The sequence below is a fragment of the Urocitellus parryii genome, chromosome 10 (assembly GCF_045843805.1).
Source record: "Urocitellus parryii isolate mUroPar1 chromosome 10, mUroPar1.hap1, whole genome shotgun sequence".
Lineage (NCBI taxonomy): Eukaryota > Metazoa > Chordata > Mammalia > Rodentia > Sciuridae > Urocitellus > Urocitellus parryii.
Window position 1 is genome coordinate 48,810,778 of NC_135540.1, and position 16,006 is coordinate 48,826,783.

At 34.5% G+C, this 16,006-nt stretch overlaps 1 protein-coding gene across 1 annotated transcript in view; it reads left to right on the forward strand.

The window, feature by feature from the left end:
* Positions 1-16,006, forward strand: part of Bank1 (B cell scaffold protein with ankyrin repeats 1) — a 231,081-nt gene that overhangs the window by 179,390 nt on the left and 35,685 nt on the right. Inside the window, exons 8-9 of the mRNA XM_077803113.1 lie at positions 12,112-12,190; positions 15,582-15,894. Of these exons, the coding sequence (XP_077659239.1) occupies positions 12,112-12,190; positions 15,582-15,894 (392 nt within the window). The remainder of the gene's footprint in view (positions 1-12,111; positions 12,191-15,581; positions 15,895-16,006) is intronic.

Below are 16,006 nucleotides of genomic sequence, written 5' to 3' on the forward strand. Positions count from 1 at the left end.
GTAGCAGATAATTGTGTATATTTCTTGAGGTAGATTTAGAAGGAATCGCCAGAGATACTTTAGCTCTAATGCTACCAAGGACATAAAACCCATTAAGTTATCAAACTATATTACTGTGAACCCCATATGTTCTTTCTTGCAACATTTTCATCATAAAACATTTTTTAAAAGACCAGGCCTAAAGCAACATTCTCTGATTATAACATATCTCCATTCACCCTGTTTTTTTTTTATTTCACAGAACACAAGAAGCATAAGATACTTTCCTGTATTTGTATCTGAGCCAAATGTAAAAACATAGCTGTCTCATGCTTCTCAAAAATATGGAGCTCTTATGCAAGCAGATAACAGCAGAAAAACACATACAGGGAAGGCTGGAGTTCTCACTGCTAAAGCTCATCTGTTTTCTCTGGCCCCTGGCCCTAGCATTTCCATTAGCATGCCTCTATTGGCATCCATATTATATGATTTCATTATGTCTTTCTTTGCTTTCAAATTCCATTATTGCTATTTTTGCCCATCTCTTCTTTGGGGATTAAGAGTGGGTCTTCTATTTCCATATAACTCAGACAATAACTGATACAGTATTTATCTGAAGTATGCTCTATAGAACACATTGACAGCCTGAGTCCTGGCAGCCTCACCTGAATGCTGGAAAGGGATGAGGAGATGAGAAGAACTATACAACTCTGGTTTCCCTATGTCCTGTGGACAGAAATCTGTCACCCCTACCCTCTAGCCAAGCTAGAGGATTCATTGTTTCCCAAAAATGACCTGTAGTCTCGCACCTTCACACTTTATTTAATGTCTGTGATATCCTGCCCCTGCATCTATTCCTGCTTTTAAATGTTTTTCATCTTTTGTAGATGTCCCAAATGCTACCACCAAGGCTTTATTTCTGGCAAATTTTTTGTGAGCTGTCTCTCTAAGAATCGTTATGACTCAAATGTGTAGTACTGTATGTGACTTGGCACATTCCTCCTCTATATGGTTATTTACTTCTTTTTCTTATTGTTTGGGGCCTCCAATAATAAGGAGTAGCTCTATCACCTTGGACAAGTTGTTTAGCCTCACTATGCCTGTTTCTTAAAATTTATTTAATGACCATTACAATATTAAACCTATCTAATAAAATTGTATTGAGAATTCATAAGTCAATATAGGCGTAGAACTTGGAGCATTTAACTAAGGTGTAAACTTTTAGAGAAATTCAAAAGATCTTCAAACACAGGGCATAACATTTCATTTTTAATTTATTTGCTTAGCTTAATTGTTAACAAAAGCAAATTCAAGATAAGGCACGATCTTTATGTTATGGCTTTAATTCCACAACAATGTTAAATTGTTCAAATATCTAGACAAAATGTTGGTATGTAATGCTGGGAAGTAGATGGCCCATTGTTTCAATGCTGTCGTAAATGTGCTATGCCATGGTTGGTTTCCATAGTTTTATACAAATAGTTTCCAGGCACTTTCAGACAAATAAATAACATTAAATCCTCAGCTTGTGTATTAATTTTGTTTTTAATTTAAAGAGACTGTTTTAAACTGGCTCTTTGTGAAACCATCCTTCCATCAAATACATGGCCCTGCCTTCTGTAAATGAAGCTGTTTACATTTAAAACCAAGATGATCCTTCTCAAAATGTAGGCAGACCTAAGTTGAGGGTAAACCACGTTAGACAAGTTCATTGAACCTTCTATAAGGCGACACATCCGTGGGAGTTGCTTGCAGATAAAAATATATATTAGACACACTCCAATTTCCATTAGACTAATCCTGATCAGACTCTGACTATAAAGTTTAGGAATCATTTTCAGTGGATGAAAATCTGTCTAGTAAATCACTTCAAGTTTGAAATTGCTTATTTGCCATCTTAGAAGTAGATTTGGAATTCTCAGCAATAGAATGAACTATGAGGCTCATTTTACAATATCTATAAAATATAAATAGTGATACCTTTAGTGTCCTTGGTACAGACCTCCAAAAATAAAATTTATTTCAATATTACAAGTTAAAAACCTTCAGATGTCTGGTCTAATAATAACTTTTTTCTTCCAAAGCCATCTTATTGATTTTACTGATCCCCTTTTATTTTCATTTTACATGCAAACGTGGGAGAGATGTATTTATTTAAGAATAATGTTCTCTCTTCTACCCAAAATTTTCCTTTGTATTTTACCTGTATTATAACATTTAATGTTTACTTCCATGTATTTTACCTGTATTACACACTGCAAATTTACTCTTAGCTGATTTATTCTATTATCCCTTATTAGCTTTGGTACATAAAATACTGATCTTTTCCAGAAGTTTTGTTCCTTGGACTTAGGTAAGGTCTGTCAGTGAGTATACGGCCTGTGTGGTCATGCAAGTGTAGTGGAATAGTAACTGACTCCTGTCAGCTGATTTGAATGGAATCTGGCAACTGAGATGGGGTGAATATGATGTTTTTTAATAAGAGAGATATTTATTGAGGGTATGAGGGTGTGCCGCTCAGTTTTCTTTCTTTTTTTTTAATGAGATGCTTCTTTACTCTTCAATGATACTCATATTGTTACTAGTCAAATTCCAGAATTTAAATGTGAAAGTATAAAAGGAGATCAAATATTTATGGTACTATAATGTGTTGTATTGTATTAGACAGTAACATCCAATCTAGCTTAAAAAGTACATTTGTAGGAGTAGGGATATAGTGGTATGCAGTATTTGTCTCTCTTGTGAATTTTTCCCATAGGAAAAGCCTCTTCTGAATTGTTACCTGTTTTCAATTTGAAGCCTTGAGGCTAGAATTGTTATTTATTCTCCTACCAGGCCTTCATTGAATTTATGATTCACTTTTTCTGCCTGTCCATATTTCATGTTTTAAATGCTTTGGTCAATAAGAATCGACTCTTCTAATCCTGTATTTGGAAGCTGGGGATTATCCCAACCACATAAATAATTATGGCCAATAGATCTGCAACAATATAAGCTTTAAGAATCTTTCTGTTTAATTCATCAAATAACACTTATTTGCTGATTGTTAGTGATAATATAAATTTAAAAGGTATTTTGTTCCATTTTTCAAATAACACTTATTATCTAACAACTGTAGAGTATAATTTTTATACGAAATTGCTAGGTCTCTAAGTGGTATTTTATGTCTGCTTCTGGCTTGGATTTCAGCAATCACTTGCACCTCTGCTTTTAGGTAAAAGAAATGTGTGAAATCTGTGAGGATGACAATGCTACCCTTATATTACTTGTCTACTTTTATTTTTCCAATCTGGTTCTGATTAACCCTTACTCAAATTATCAGAGTCTCAGAGGAAAGAATAAAAAAAGAATTGGCTCCCAGTAAGAGTCAACAAATGTAAACCTGGCTCTTTCTCTTCATCAGCTCCACTCTGCCAACTTGGAAACGCACAAACCCATCTCTCACTTAGTTTCTATTTCGTTTTCCTCCAAATTAAAGCATGTTTTTAAAATCTGAGTGGATTGGAATATTAGGAACAAAATTACTATTTATTTTTTAACGTAGTAGCATTTCACATTTTTCTACAGACTTTTGTTAATTTATTATTTAGTTTTGAAATTAAAGCAAATGTCAAGATTTGGGAATATTCCATAGCAGACTTCATGCTACTCTGGTATGCACTCTTGTTCTTGTTGTGGGAATAGATAACTAGAGTTAGCTTCTAAGTGTAGCAATTATAGATGCATGTCTTAAGCCAAGTTCTTTAATCAATTCTTGACTGTTGACATGTTCACTTTGTTATCTCAGCCATGGCCAACTTCATTTTTCCTGCTCTCAGCGTTCCTGGCATGAAAGGCCCTTCTGCATAGCACCTGTCTTCCCGCACATCATTTGATGCTGGAAGAAAGCAAACTAGTTCTAAAATTAACCTAAACAAGTCCCTGTAATACAACATCTTAAAATCAAATGCAAGTCATTTGGAAATCAAATACCTTGTAGAATAATTTGATATTCCACCATGCTGTCAACATCCTGCTCTTAGGTTGCTTAGGGAAGGGTACCCTAGGAGAATTGCAGTGGACAGTCTGCATAACCATACCCAGGAGCCCTGCCTCACTTCTACTAGTTTAATGGATTCAGTATTAACCTATCATCATGTTGGTGACAACAATCATGTTTGAAAATGTTAGATAGCATACTAAGATTTCCCAGGTCTTGGTTGTTGTGTGTTTTTAGTAAAATTGTTTGTACCAGAAACTCATTCTTTTTCAGAATGTTTTATCTGAGTTCTGAATACCATTCTGAAATCAAGGGAGGTTAATTAAGAAGGATTCTCTACTTGCTAGCTTTGATCTTTGGCTTATGTGATTATATCCTCCTGACTATCTCTGACATTTTCCTACCTTTTTTATTCTCCTTTTTACTAAACCCCTTCTTTCTACTGTCTCCTCATTAATTTCATTTATAATAGCTACAACAATGTGACTTTTATTTCACATGTATTGTTCAGAAGTACATAATACCAAGTTGATCCATGTAATTTTATTAGAAGCTTGTTAACACTCTTTATTTTCACAAAGGAATATAGTAATATTTGAGTAAATATAATTAATAGTATGATATTCATTGCTTGTGTCTAAGCACTCTTGTTATCTTTACAACTTAATTTTTATTTTGTTATTGCTCAATATGTTTCTATTAGCCTATTATCATAGTTAAAAATCTTTTTGATCAAATTACTAGTTTATCGGGCCTTCATAAAGTGGCTTTCTATTATTCTAACTAAACTTCTTAAATTCATAAGTTAATTGGAAGCCTCACCATTTCATAGTTACATACCCATTCCAAATACATTTTCAAGTGTCCAAGATTCAATTCAAACAATAGCTAAGATATCAACTTTCTATCTTGACCCCAAACTCTCATCTTAAATTGCATAAAAAATGTCTTAATTATTATCCTCATTAGAAAATGAGAAAAGTTCTTTGGAGGAGTGTCCTGAAAAGATGATTGTAAATATTAGGACCAGATACCAGAATATTGAGGTGAACAGAAACTTACATAGTTATATTTTATTTCTTTCCTCAAAGTTCTAAAAATTCTTGTCCATATCATTTTTAGCTCCCTTTTTCAATAAATATTTTAATTTGTTAGCTCTCATTACCCTTCACTTGACTACTAAAACAGCCTCCTCTATCTTATTCACTGTTATTAGAGTTATTTTTTTAATCCAGGCAGGAACACACTATTTATCACTTTGTAGGATATAATTACATACTCCAAAGCATTTAAAACTTTATAAAATAAAATCTATTGCACCACCATATCTTTACATTCAAATGCATTCTTCCATGCAACCTAATCAAACCACCTAAAAGCACTCACCACGTGTTCCTACTGTTTCAATCCTGCTCACCCATTAGCCAATAATTTGCTTCCTCCCTCTCTTTGCAGATTAAAACTGTACTTATCCTTTTAGACTCAGCTTGAACACCACCTACTCTTTGAAATTTTCTGTTCCATCCACTCAGCGGAAATGATTACACATTTCTCTCTTACAGCATTTTGCAAGTATACTTATATTTTAAAAGCATGTTTAATTTAGCCTATCTACACTACTTGTCTTCCCAACTAATTATAAAATATTTGAGGTTGGAGATCATCACACTTCCATACTTATGTATTCTCCTTACCTCGTGCTGTTTTGTGGGTGCGTTGCAGCTCTGGATGCCCACTCTGCCTGCGGTGTGGCAAGTTTTCTGAAACTGGTATCTTTAACTAGTTTTTTGAAAAATAAGTCATGAGCACAGCTGCCCTACATCCCGTCCTCACATTATCATTCCTGAAAGGAAACTGTAGGATGCCTTCGATTCTTCATCCCCATTTAATGTTTTAAGTGTGAACTCACACAGTTCCATAGAAATTCTCCTCACCAGGTTCACCAGCAACTCTGACTGGAAACTTGGATGAACTATTTTTGGGGATTATTCTTTTTAACACTTAGTGAAGCAACTAACATTGTGAATGACTTGAAACACTCTCCTAATTTTCTCTCTCTCTCTCTCTCTCCAGGTTTTTCCCTTTGATCCTGTACTGTTTCTTCTATATCCTTTACTGAATCCTAAAATCTTGACTTCAGGAAAGTTTGAAGTAATGGCATCCAGGAGTCGGTCATTATCTATACCAATGTGAATCAATGGCAACCTAGTGGATAAGATCACCCAGGAAGAATACATTCTGGGAGGGGGGAAAAAGAGCAACAAGGATGGAAAAAAAAAAAAAACAAGAAAAGCAAATTTACAAAGAGGATTTAGCTGTGTAGACCTTAAATTGCATTTAAAAACAAATTTTGCTTGGAAAAACTTTCCAAATTATTGCTAAATATAGATAGATAGATAGATAGATAGATAGATAGATAGATAGATAGATTATAGATAGATAGATAGATAGATAGATAGATAGATAGATAGATATCTCAGCGGAATGCACTACAATTCTTATTATAGAGAGAGAGCTCAATTTTTCATATCTCTGGTTGTATACATAGTATATTCACACCAATTTGTGTCCTCATACCTGTACTTTGGATAATAATGATCATCACATTCAACCATCATTAACTCCCCCACGCCCCCTCCCTTCCCCTCCAACCCCTCTGCCCTATCTAGAGTTCGTCTATTCCTCCCATGCTCCCTCTCTCTACCCCACTATGAATCAGCCTCCTTATATCAAAAAAACATTGGGCATTTGGTTTTTTGGGGATTGGCTAACTTCACTTAGCATTATCTTCTCTAACTCCATCCATTTACCTGCAAATGCCATGATTTTATTCTCTTTTGTTGCTGAGTAATATTCCATTGTGTATATATGCCACATTTTTTTTATCCATTCATCTATTGAAGGGCATTGGTTCCACAATTTAGCTACTGTGAATTGACCCAGCCATCTCTCTCCTTGCTCTATACCCAAAGGACTTAAAAACAGCATACTTCAGGGACACAGCCATATTAATGTTTATAGCAGCACAATTCACAATAGCTAAATTATGGAACCAAATTATTGCATTTTTAAAATGCATGTTGTTTTAATATTATAGCAGTATATGAAAAACAGAAGAAACAGTTATCTATAGATTCCTTGGAAATCCATCATTTTTAAAAATTTGTTCTCCTTAGTTATACATGACCATAGAGTATATTTTGACATATTTATACAAACATGAAGTACATCTTCTTCTAATTAGGATCTGTCTTTCCTATTTTGTCCAACCATCTTCCCTTCATTTCCCTTTGTCTAATACACTGAACTTCTATTCTTCCCTTCCCCACCCTTGTTGTGTGTTAGCATCCATGTAGCCGAGAGAACATTCGACCTTTGGTTTTGGGGGACTGGCTTATTTATTTTAACATAATAGTCTCCAGATCCATTCATTTACTGGAAAAAGTCATAAAGTCATTCTTTTTTATGGCTGAGTAATATTTCAATGTGTATACATAACAAATTTTCTTTATCCATTCACCATTGAGGGGCACTGAGGTTGATTCCATAGCTTAACTATTATGAATTGAGCTATTATAAACATTAATGTGGCTACCCCACTGTAATATACTGATTTTAAGTCCTTTGGGTGTATACTGAGGATGGTATAATTGGATCAAATGATGGTTCCATTTCTAGTTTTCTGAGTACTCTCCATACTGCTTTCCAGAGTAATTGCACAAATTTCAGCCCCACCAGCAATGTGTGAGTGTACCTTTTTCTCCACATCCTCATTTTAAATGCAGTTAGCTATTTTTTCACATTAACAATTACAACCCTATCAAAGAAATAGATTTTAACATTTCCATTTTAGTGACAGAAATGGGTAAAGTCAAACCAAATGTGTAGCCCAGAAAACTTGCTGGTACCTCACAGATATAGTCAAAGCTATGGCAATTTTTTTAAAAAAATGATAATTAAAAATTATTTTTAAAGATTACTTAAAAGTGTAAGCCACAGCGGCGTTGGCAGTAGCAGTATAGGTGGCAGCCTCACTTGGAGAATTAATAATTTATATATATATATATATATATATATATATATAGAGAGAGAGAGAGAGAGAGAGAGAGAGAGAGAGAGAGTTTTAAAGGGAGGTACCCAAGCCCCTGAAGTTAACGACTGTAGTTGGGACTGCATCTTAGGCATAGAATAAGGCCAAGAGCTGTCCATGGGTCCACACTGCAGTGGGTATGCTGGAGGTGGCCTCACAGGGAGAGGAGAGTATTAAGTGAGTACATATCAGAGTCAGAGATTGCCACCCCAAGACCCACCCTCAAATCTGCTAAACTGGTTCAGTTCTATTTGCCAGAATGGGAGGGACCAGGGCTCAGTTTGCCTCTGTTTCTTTCTCCCTTTCTTCAAATGAGGGAATGAAGCCATCACCTGTCCTCTTAGCACCGCTCCTCCCACTTCACTAATTTGTCCTTGTTGGTCCCAATTAGGAAATTAAGTTTCCCACCCTTGCCACCTGGTGGTTCTCCCAGGCCACCATTCAGCCACCTTGTGAATGAAGTCTTTGTCTTCGGCAAAAGTTCTTGTCTGTCTGTGGCTGCTACAGAGGGCAAAATGGGCCTGGGTCTGTGACAGGAGATGGATTTGTTCACCACCCCAACTTGATCAGTGCACACTGTATGCAGGTATTAAACTCTCACATTGCACCCGAAAATTAAGTATATCTAAAAATTAAAAAAAAAAAAAAGAAAAGAAAGCTTCTCATTGTGCAGAATGGAACTTTGTTCACCTGGTCAAAGTATCACTTTAATTTTCTATGATAATATTCTCTCTGGAAAACAGAACCTACACGCTCAGGTTATTCTAATGAAATTTTCACCCATACTAAGGAAAGTGTCCACTTTTTACCCCTGAATTTAGGAGCTTGGAATCTATTTAATTATTCTTCATTCCTCTCCCTATTGTGGAAAGGGTTCCTATTTAGCTTTTTTCCAACTTTCTATTTCCTGCAATATCAAATGAAAGATTCTTGGGAAGTTCTGCATCTGGTTTAGACCATATTCCTATATGGTTCAAGGAAAATCATTCAAAGACTTAATCCGAGCTAAAATTTTACACTCCTACTCTGCGCCCTTAAGATTTTATGTTTGCGACTCCATGTTTGCTATTATCAAGGCTTTACATCACATTGGTCATTATTCTTACCATTCAGTAAGAATAATCCTTATTTTTTCATTACAGTATTAGCTCAGATTCTCCAGCCTAGTGCATTCATTGGGAATAAAACTATCACAGGATCATTTTGTTCTTCTTTAAACACATATTTGTCTTTTTATACTCATTCCACAGGCTATATGTGCCTTAAACGCTGAAAAAAATCATTTATAATCAAAACCATGGAGAATTGGACAAGTTGGCCAATTACAGTATCTTCAGAGTCTCATAAACTACTTTGAAAATCAACTGCCTTGTGAAGATTGTTATTATTCATCTCCTAAAAATCAGAATACTGTGATCAATTTGTACAGGACCAGATGCCATAGCCATGTGGAGCTTTACATATATACCCCAATCAGCAAGAAGTTCTCTTTCTAGTTTATCTTTGATAATAAATGAATATTTAAATTCATTAAATATGTGCTGGAGAGGCTGTGGGCTGAACTACTACATTAAATATGTTTAGCTAATAGATTTTGTCACTTATACTTGATCTTTCATCTAAAGAAGTGGGAATTAATGCAAGAGTCAAGGTAATTTTTAAACCAACTTCTCCAAAAAGAAAATGAATACAACTTTTACCATATTTATTTGACCACTTTTTAATTCTCTATTACGCCTGTAAGAAGTGTGTTGTAGTAAAATATGTAAAATATTATGTTCTAATAATTTTATTATTTCTCTTTCCTCCCAATAAATATATGATATTTTTGACACTGGGAATTATATCTCCTATTTAATGTTTTTAACTTACTTATAAGAAGAGAGTATTTAGCATATAGTAGGCTGCCTTAAACACTTGACAAATAAATTAATAAAGTCAGACTTTAGCCCAAGAAAAAAGCACTTACTATGTGATAGGTGAGATTTGTGTTTTGTTTACGTTATTGTAATTTAATAGTACCAATAGTCTGAGGGCATAGATGTTACTAACCACATTTTATAAGATAGAATATTGAGGTTTAGAGTTAAAGATATTGCCCAATATCACACTGTTAATAAATTATAAAGTTGTGATGTGATTTGTGATTTAATTGACTTCATAGTCCATACTTTCTCCACTATGCCACACAATCAACTAGAAAGTGGTCAGATGTCAGATTGCTATGAGACATGTCTCTGAAGCCATCATTAGTTTTACTGAAATTGTTAATGCACCACTAGATCTAGGATATTTTTGTATATGATTAAAAGTATTACTGAAATTGTTAATGCACCACTAGATCTAGGATATTTTTGTATATGATTAAAAGTATAAGGAACTTAAGAAAGAAATATTTAGTGTAAATATTTTTAAAACAAGGGGGAAAGGATGATTGACATACAAAATGATGCATCACCCAGTAAAAAAAATTAAAAATACCTAGGGAATTTTAAGAATGCACAAGAAATTAGGAACTGTGCTGTTTCTCTGAATTGCATTAGATTTTTAAAAACAAAAACAAAACAAAATGAATAAATTCTATTGGGCTCACATGAGCCAAAGTGAATAATAAATTAATGAAGTCAGTATTCAGTTATTATACCTTTGCATACCAAGGCTATTATAAATTTATAAATGCATTGATTTGAATACTTTTTAATGTAAAGAAAATGGCCTAATATTTTTCATCAATTGGATTCTGAATAAAAACATGATAATAATCACATAGAGTTCATGTAACAAAAGCGACCCATGTTAAATGCAGCCAAATTCCATCCCTTTCTTAGATCCTTTTGCACAAATAAAGTTTTCATTGGCATTACTTAGCCTTCTCTGTGAACACCTCTATGATCCATAACTATAGACTATGACTCCTTAAGATATTGTAAAGAAAGACCAGCAATTCCAGAGCTAATAGGTTTCTGTTCTTTCTCAGTAATTCTGCCCTCTAAGTATAGTGGAACCACAGCGGGAGGCACTACTCAGCATTAGAAAACAAGTTTAGCATACAGGAGGCCCTGAGTCAATCCTCAAAACCACTAAATAAGTAAATGGATAAAATATAGCAGAACTGATTTCAAAAGACAAACAGAAATACGCTTGTCTGTTTTCTTTTCTTTTTTTTTTTTAGGGTGAAGAATAAAAGGTTTGAGGGGAGGGAGAAGGAAATGAAAGCAGGTAGTACTTGGGATTAAAATGGAGAAAACTATGCTGTATGCATTTATGAAGGTGGCAAAATGAATCCCATTATGTATAACAACAATGCACTAAAAATTTAAAAAATAAAGATGAATAAAAAACACCTTTATAAAAAAATATCATTCTTTTGCTGTATTGAAATGTATAATGAAATTAAGATATCATTTTATGTTGAGCATGGTGGCACATACCTGTAATCCCATTGACTGGCAAGGCTGAGATAGGAGGATTGTAAAGTTGAGGTCAATCTAGGCAACTTAGTGAGACCCTGTCTAAAAATAAAAAATAAAAAGCGGCTGGGGATGTAATTCAGTGGTAAAGTACCCCTGTGTTAAATGTTCAATCCACAGTACCACTGAAAGAAAAGAAAAGTAGGAAGGAAGAAAGGGGAAAGAACACCTTTTCAATTGGTAAATGATACAGAAATGTTAAAAGGAAGAAATTGGAAGAAATCTTTAAGAGAAATACTTGTGTTAAATTTCATTCAGAATGTTTTTATTGCACCTAAATGTCATGATTATTGCTTTCTTAAAGTCTTAAAATAGTTGCAATAAGTTTCACTTTTAACTGAACTTATTGTTTGGTATAAATGTTCTATTTTCTCACTTGACTTTTGGTGCCCTGTGTTATTGAGCACTTGTGTGCTCCATAATTGTAGACTCTATGACTTCTTCACAGAGTCTAAACAGAGACCAGACCAATATTTATAGTGTAATAGAGTTAAGTCATTTAATAAAAATCTAAAAACTATTTCTTGTCTCACCAGGTGCCAAATGAAGACTAAGATTAATGCACATTATTAAATTTACATTTTTTTTTTCAGATCCAAGAAATGAGCAGAAATAATGATCAAGAAAATGACTATGAAGAAGATATTTTCTCATTTTCTACATATTCTCCCTGTAAGTTTTCTTATATGTTATGTATATATGTAACTTTTATATTATAGTACATATGCTGGAAATATATGACTGAAGAGAATTCAGAAAGGTATTTAATTAACAGAATGACTTTACTTTATAATATGGTAGAAATGCCACTACATTTGCTAGTGTAGATACATTTAAGAAGGTCAAGGTCTAATAATCACATATTAGGTTTCCTACCCAGGAGAAATACACAAGTTATACTGGTATACATTTTATTTTCTATTTGACAACTGTGTTTTTTCAAGTGTTTGTTGTTCCCCAAACATAATCACGTTTTTTGCAGTTCTTATTTTTCTCAGCTATGAAATGAGAAGTCTGGACCAGGACACTCTCTAAGGTCCTCTCTGAAGTAACAACATGAAGTTCTAGGTTCTAATGTCTGAAGACAGATTCAAAATGTTCCTGCATTTTAGGCCTGTGTCATTAACACACAATGATTTGTTCAACATCTTCATCAGCATTTCTTATCAGCATCTACATCCCAACTTCCGAAAACCCTGATTTCTACCACTTCTAAGCGTCTACATGTGCTGATTTCCCCATCTCAGCAAATGGAAATGCCATGTTTCCATTGTTCAAGCTACTTCAACATCCTTGAAGTCACCTTTGCTTTTCTACTTTCTCTCTTTCCCTGTATCCAGTCTACTGTATAATCTTATTGACTCCACTTTCAAAATATTGCCCACACTGAATCTTTTCTCACCCTTCTCATAGCCCTTCGTCCTAGTTCACACTGTCAGTAGTTCTTCCCCAGATTGTACAGTGATTCCCAATGGAGGGGTATTGACTGTCCCCTACATTGCTAACTTGACAATGAATGGAGATTTTTCTGATTGCCATGACCTGGAAATGAAGGGTTGCTATTGGCATTCAGTGGGTAGAGACATCAGGAATGCTACTAAAAATCCTACAGTGTACCAGACAGCCCCTCACATCAGTCCAACATGTCAATAATGTGCTGCTATCAAGAAACCCTGAAGCAGTTTCCCTATTTTTCACCTCTCACGCTTTAGGCTTCATGAAGGAACTAATCACGCTTCTGTCCCAAATCATCCAAAACCGTCCCATTTTACCTATAATCCTTCTTATCACCTATTGGGTCCTAGATAATCTTTTAAAACTCTCTCTGGTCACTGTCTTACTTGCTCATGGCCAGTGACATCTCGCACATCAAGCTTGCTACTTCTACCTATGGGCATTTGCAATATCTGCCCCCACTACCTATTCTTCTGTGTGTCCCCTTAACTCACTTCATCACTTCTTCCTTCAAATCATCACTCCTGTCTTCTTCCTTTACTCTTTATTTCTCTGTACCTGCTATTTTTTTTTTTTGTATTGCACTTAGCATTATTTTGGCAAAGTCAGTAAACTCCTTCAAACATTTTTTGACTGCAGAATACAAATACACAAATGTTAATTAAGCTAAGAAGTTAATGCACCAAGTTTGAAGGTTATATATTTTATCATTTTTATGATAGCAAAGGTGATGATAAAGACCAACATTGATACGGATCATATATTTACCATAATACTGAATCCTCAGAACAGCCTAGAATAAGAAAACATTATTTCAGTTCTAAAGAGACAGTTTGGAACCAGAAACTCTCTCATATATGAAACTGTATGAGTCAGCAGATTTCCATTGGCACCACCATTGCTCTGGAGTATGCCAAAACCCACGGGTGCACTAAATCCAGCTCTCCAGGGCTGAAGTCCAGGTTTGGGCATATTTGACAAGCACAAGGGAAGCTCTATTACTTAGTCAGTGTCAAGAAACACTGAATACACAAACAAAACTGAGGCTCCGAGTCATTTGCTACAGCGTGACTGTAATTCTAAGTTGATGACTGATTTGCACATACAGAAAGAGTGAAGTATGTTTGCTGGCCTGAGCAATAATTTTTCCAGTCATTTTATCATCGATTCCATCAACATTTCCAAGGACTACTTTATTTCAGGCTGGTGTTTTTGTGTTAGGAGTAGAAAGATGAATGATTTCTGTACAGGTAGATCATTTGAAAATGTCTCCGTCTGCTCTGAACTAGGATCTTGATTCAGTTCTAATACTGGAAGCTATATTTTCTTCTTTCTCACATAAAATAAAAGAAAAATGAGAATACATGTAGTAATAGGGGGTAACATCATGGATATGATTTTTCCTTACTAAGCTGAAAGAACTTATACAGTGTTACTCTTTATTTAAAAATAAAGGTTTTTATTTTCTAAATTATGCTATCTGACTTTTTTAGTTATATTTAAGTTCAGCAATCCTTTAAAACAATTGATTACATTGAGAAGAATGACAACTCAAATGTTCAAAATCTGTTACGAAGATTCCAAAGTTATTTGGAAGTTCCAAAAGTCTCTCCTAAATTTTTTTGAATCTTTTCTGTAGAGATTGTTTTAAAAAAAGAAAATTTAATAAAAGTATTTTAATATGTTACTACATTGTAACATTTTTCTGTGTTCTTCCTGAGTGGTTAAGAGCATTTATTATGCATCATAAACAGACAAATGATGGCATGGTTCCTGGAGTGAAGGGAATCTAACCTGATTATTGGGTTAAATTTCAAGATAAAATGCATTTTATAGGTAAGCGAACCAAGCCTCAGAAAGATGTACCCACTGTGAGTGATTTGGATGTCTTCTCCATCAAAAAATGTGAACGTTTTCCTTAGCAATATTTTCACAAATCAATATAGTGTGTATAATAAATTATAAAAGTCATTATATGGTTTTTTAAAAATATTTATTTTTTAGTTGTAGTTGGACACAATATCTTTATTTATTTTTATGTGGTGCTGAGGATCGAACCCAGGGCCTCACACGTACTAGCACTCTACCACTGAGCCACAATCCCAGCCCCAGTCATTGTATGTTTATAATAAAAATTAATATATAATAAATGTATTAAAATAATAAATGAATGCCATAAATTCATTTGTATTCATTATTTACAAGCAAGTCAACCTTTATTTCCTTTCCTTGTTCTATACCTTTCCATCTCTTTTTACTTATTTCACTTGGTCAATTACATTGTTTTCTAATAAAAATTCATAATACTATTAAATACATGAATCTACTCAACAATAACTCTAGAGAATCAGAATGTCATTATATACAGGAGTGTGTCAGGTATTGTTGTAACAAGATCTAATGGAGCTTTGACTCTTCTTTGAGTAAATGCTTTTAAATCCCAGAAATGACAATTCAGTAAAAGTTATACAGTTGATGGCTTTCCACTATATCAGGCCATGAAAGTTTTATTAGCAATACTACTACTTCTCTACAAATTTACAAAATATGAAATGCCTCCAGATGGTCCATTTAAATAAAATTATACAATCTTTCTTCTCATAAATAGCCACGCAGTACCCAGCATTGCATCATGAAAGCTGGAAGACCTACAGGCAGAGTACAGATGGTGCCGAGGCAACTGAAGGGACCAGGGAGGAAGAGGAGCCTGAATCAGGCGCCCAGGAGAGGCACAGCCCCTCAGAGGCTGGCAGTGGAAGTCCTGAGGACCAGTATGATGACTTGTATGTGTTCATTCCCGGAAATGACCCAGAAAGTAATTCACAAGAGCCACTCGTGTGCTGCAGACCACCTCTTCCCCCACCAAGACCTGTGTCTGCTGCCTTCCAACTGGAAAAACCTCACTTCACATTACAAAGTAAGTTTAAAGTTCAAAGAAAAGAAATGCTCTTACAGGCGTATATAGCGTGAGTGCAGTGGTAAATCCATACAGAGAAGATCATCTTTTGAAACCATTTGAAGCTTTTCTTCCAG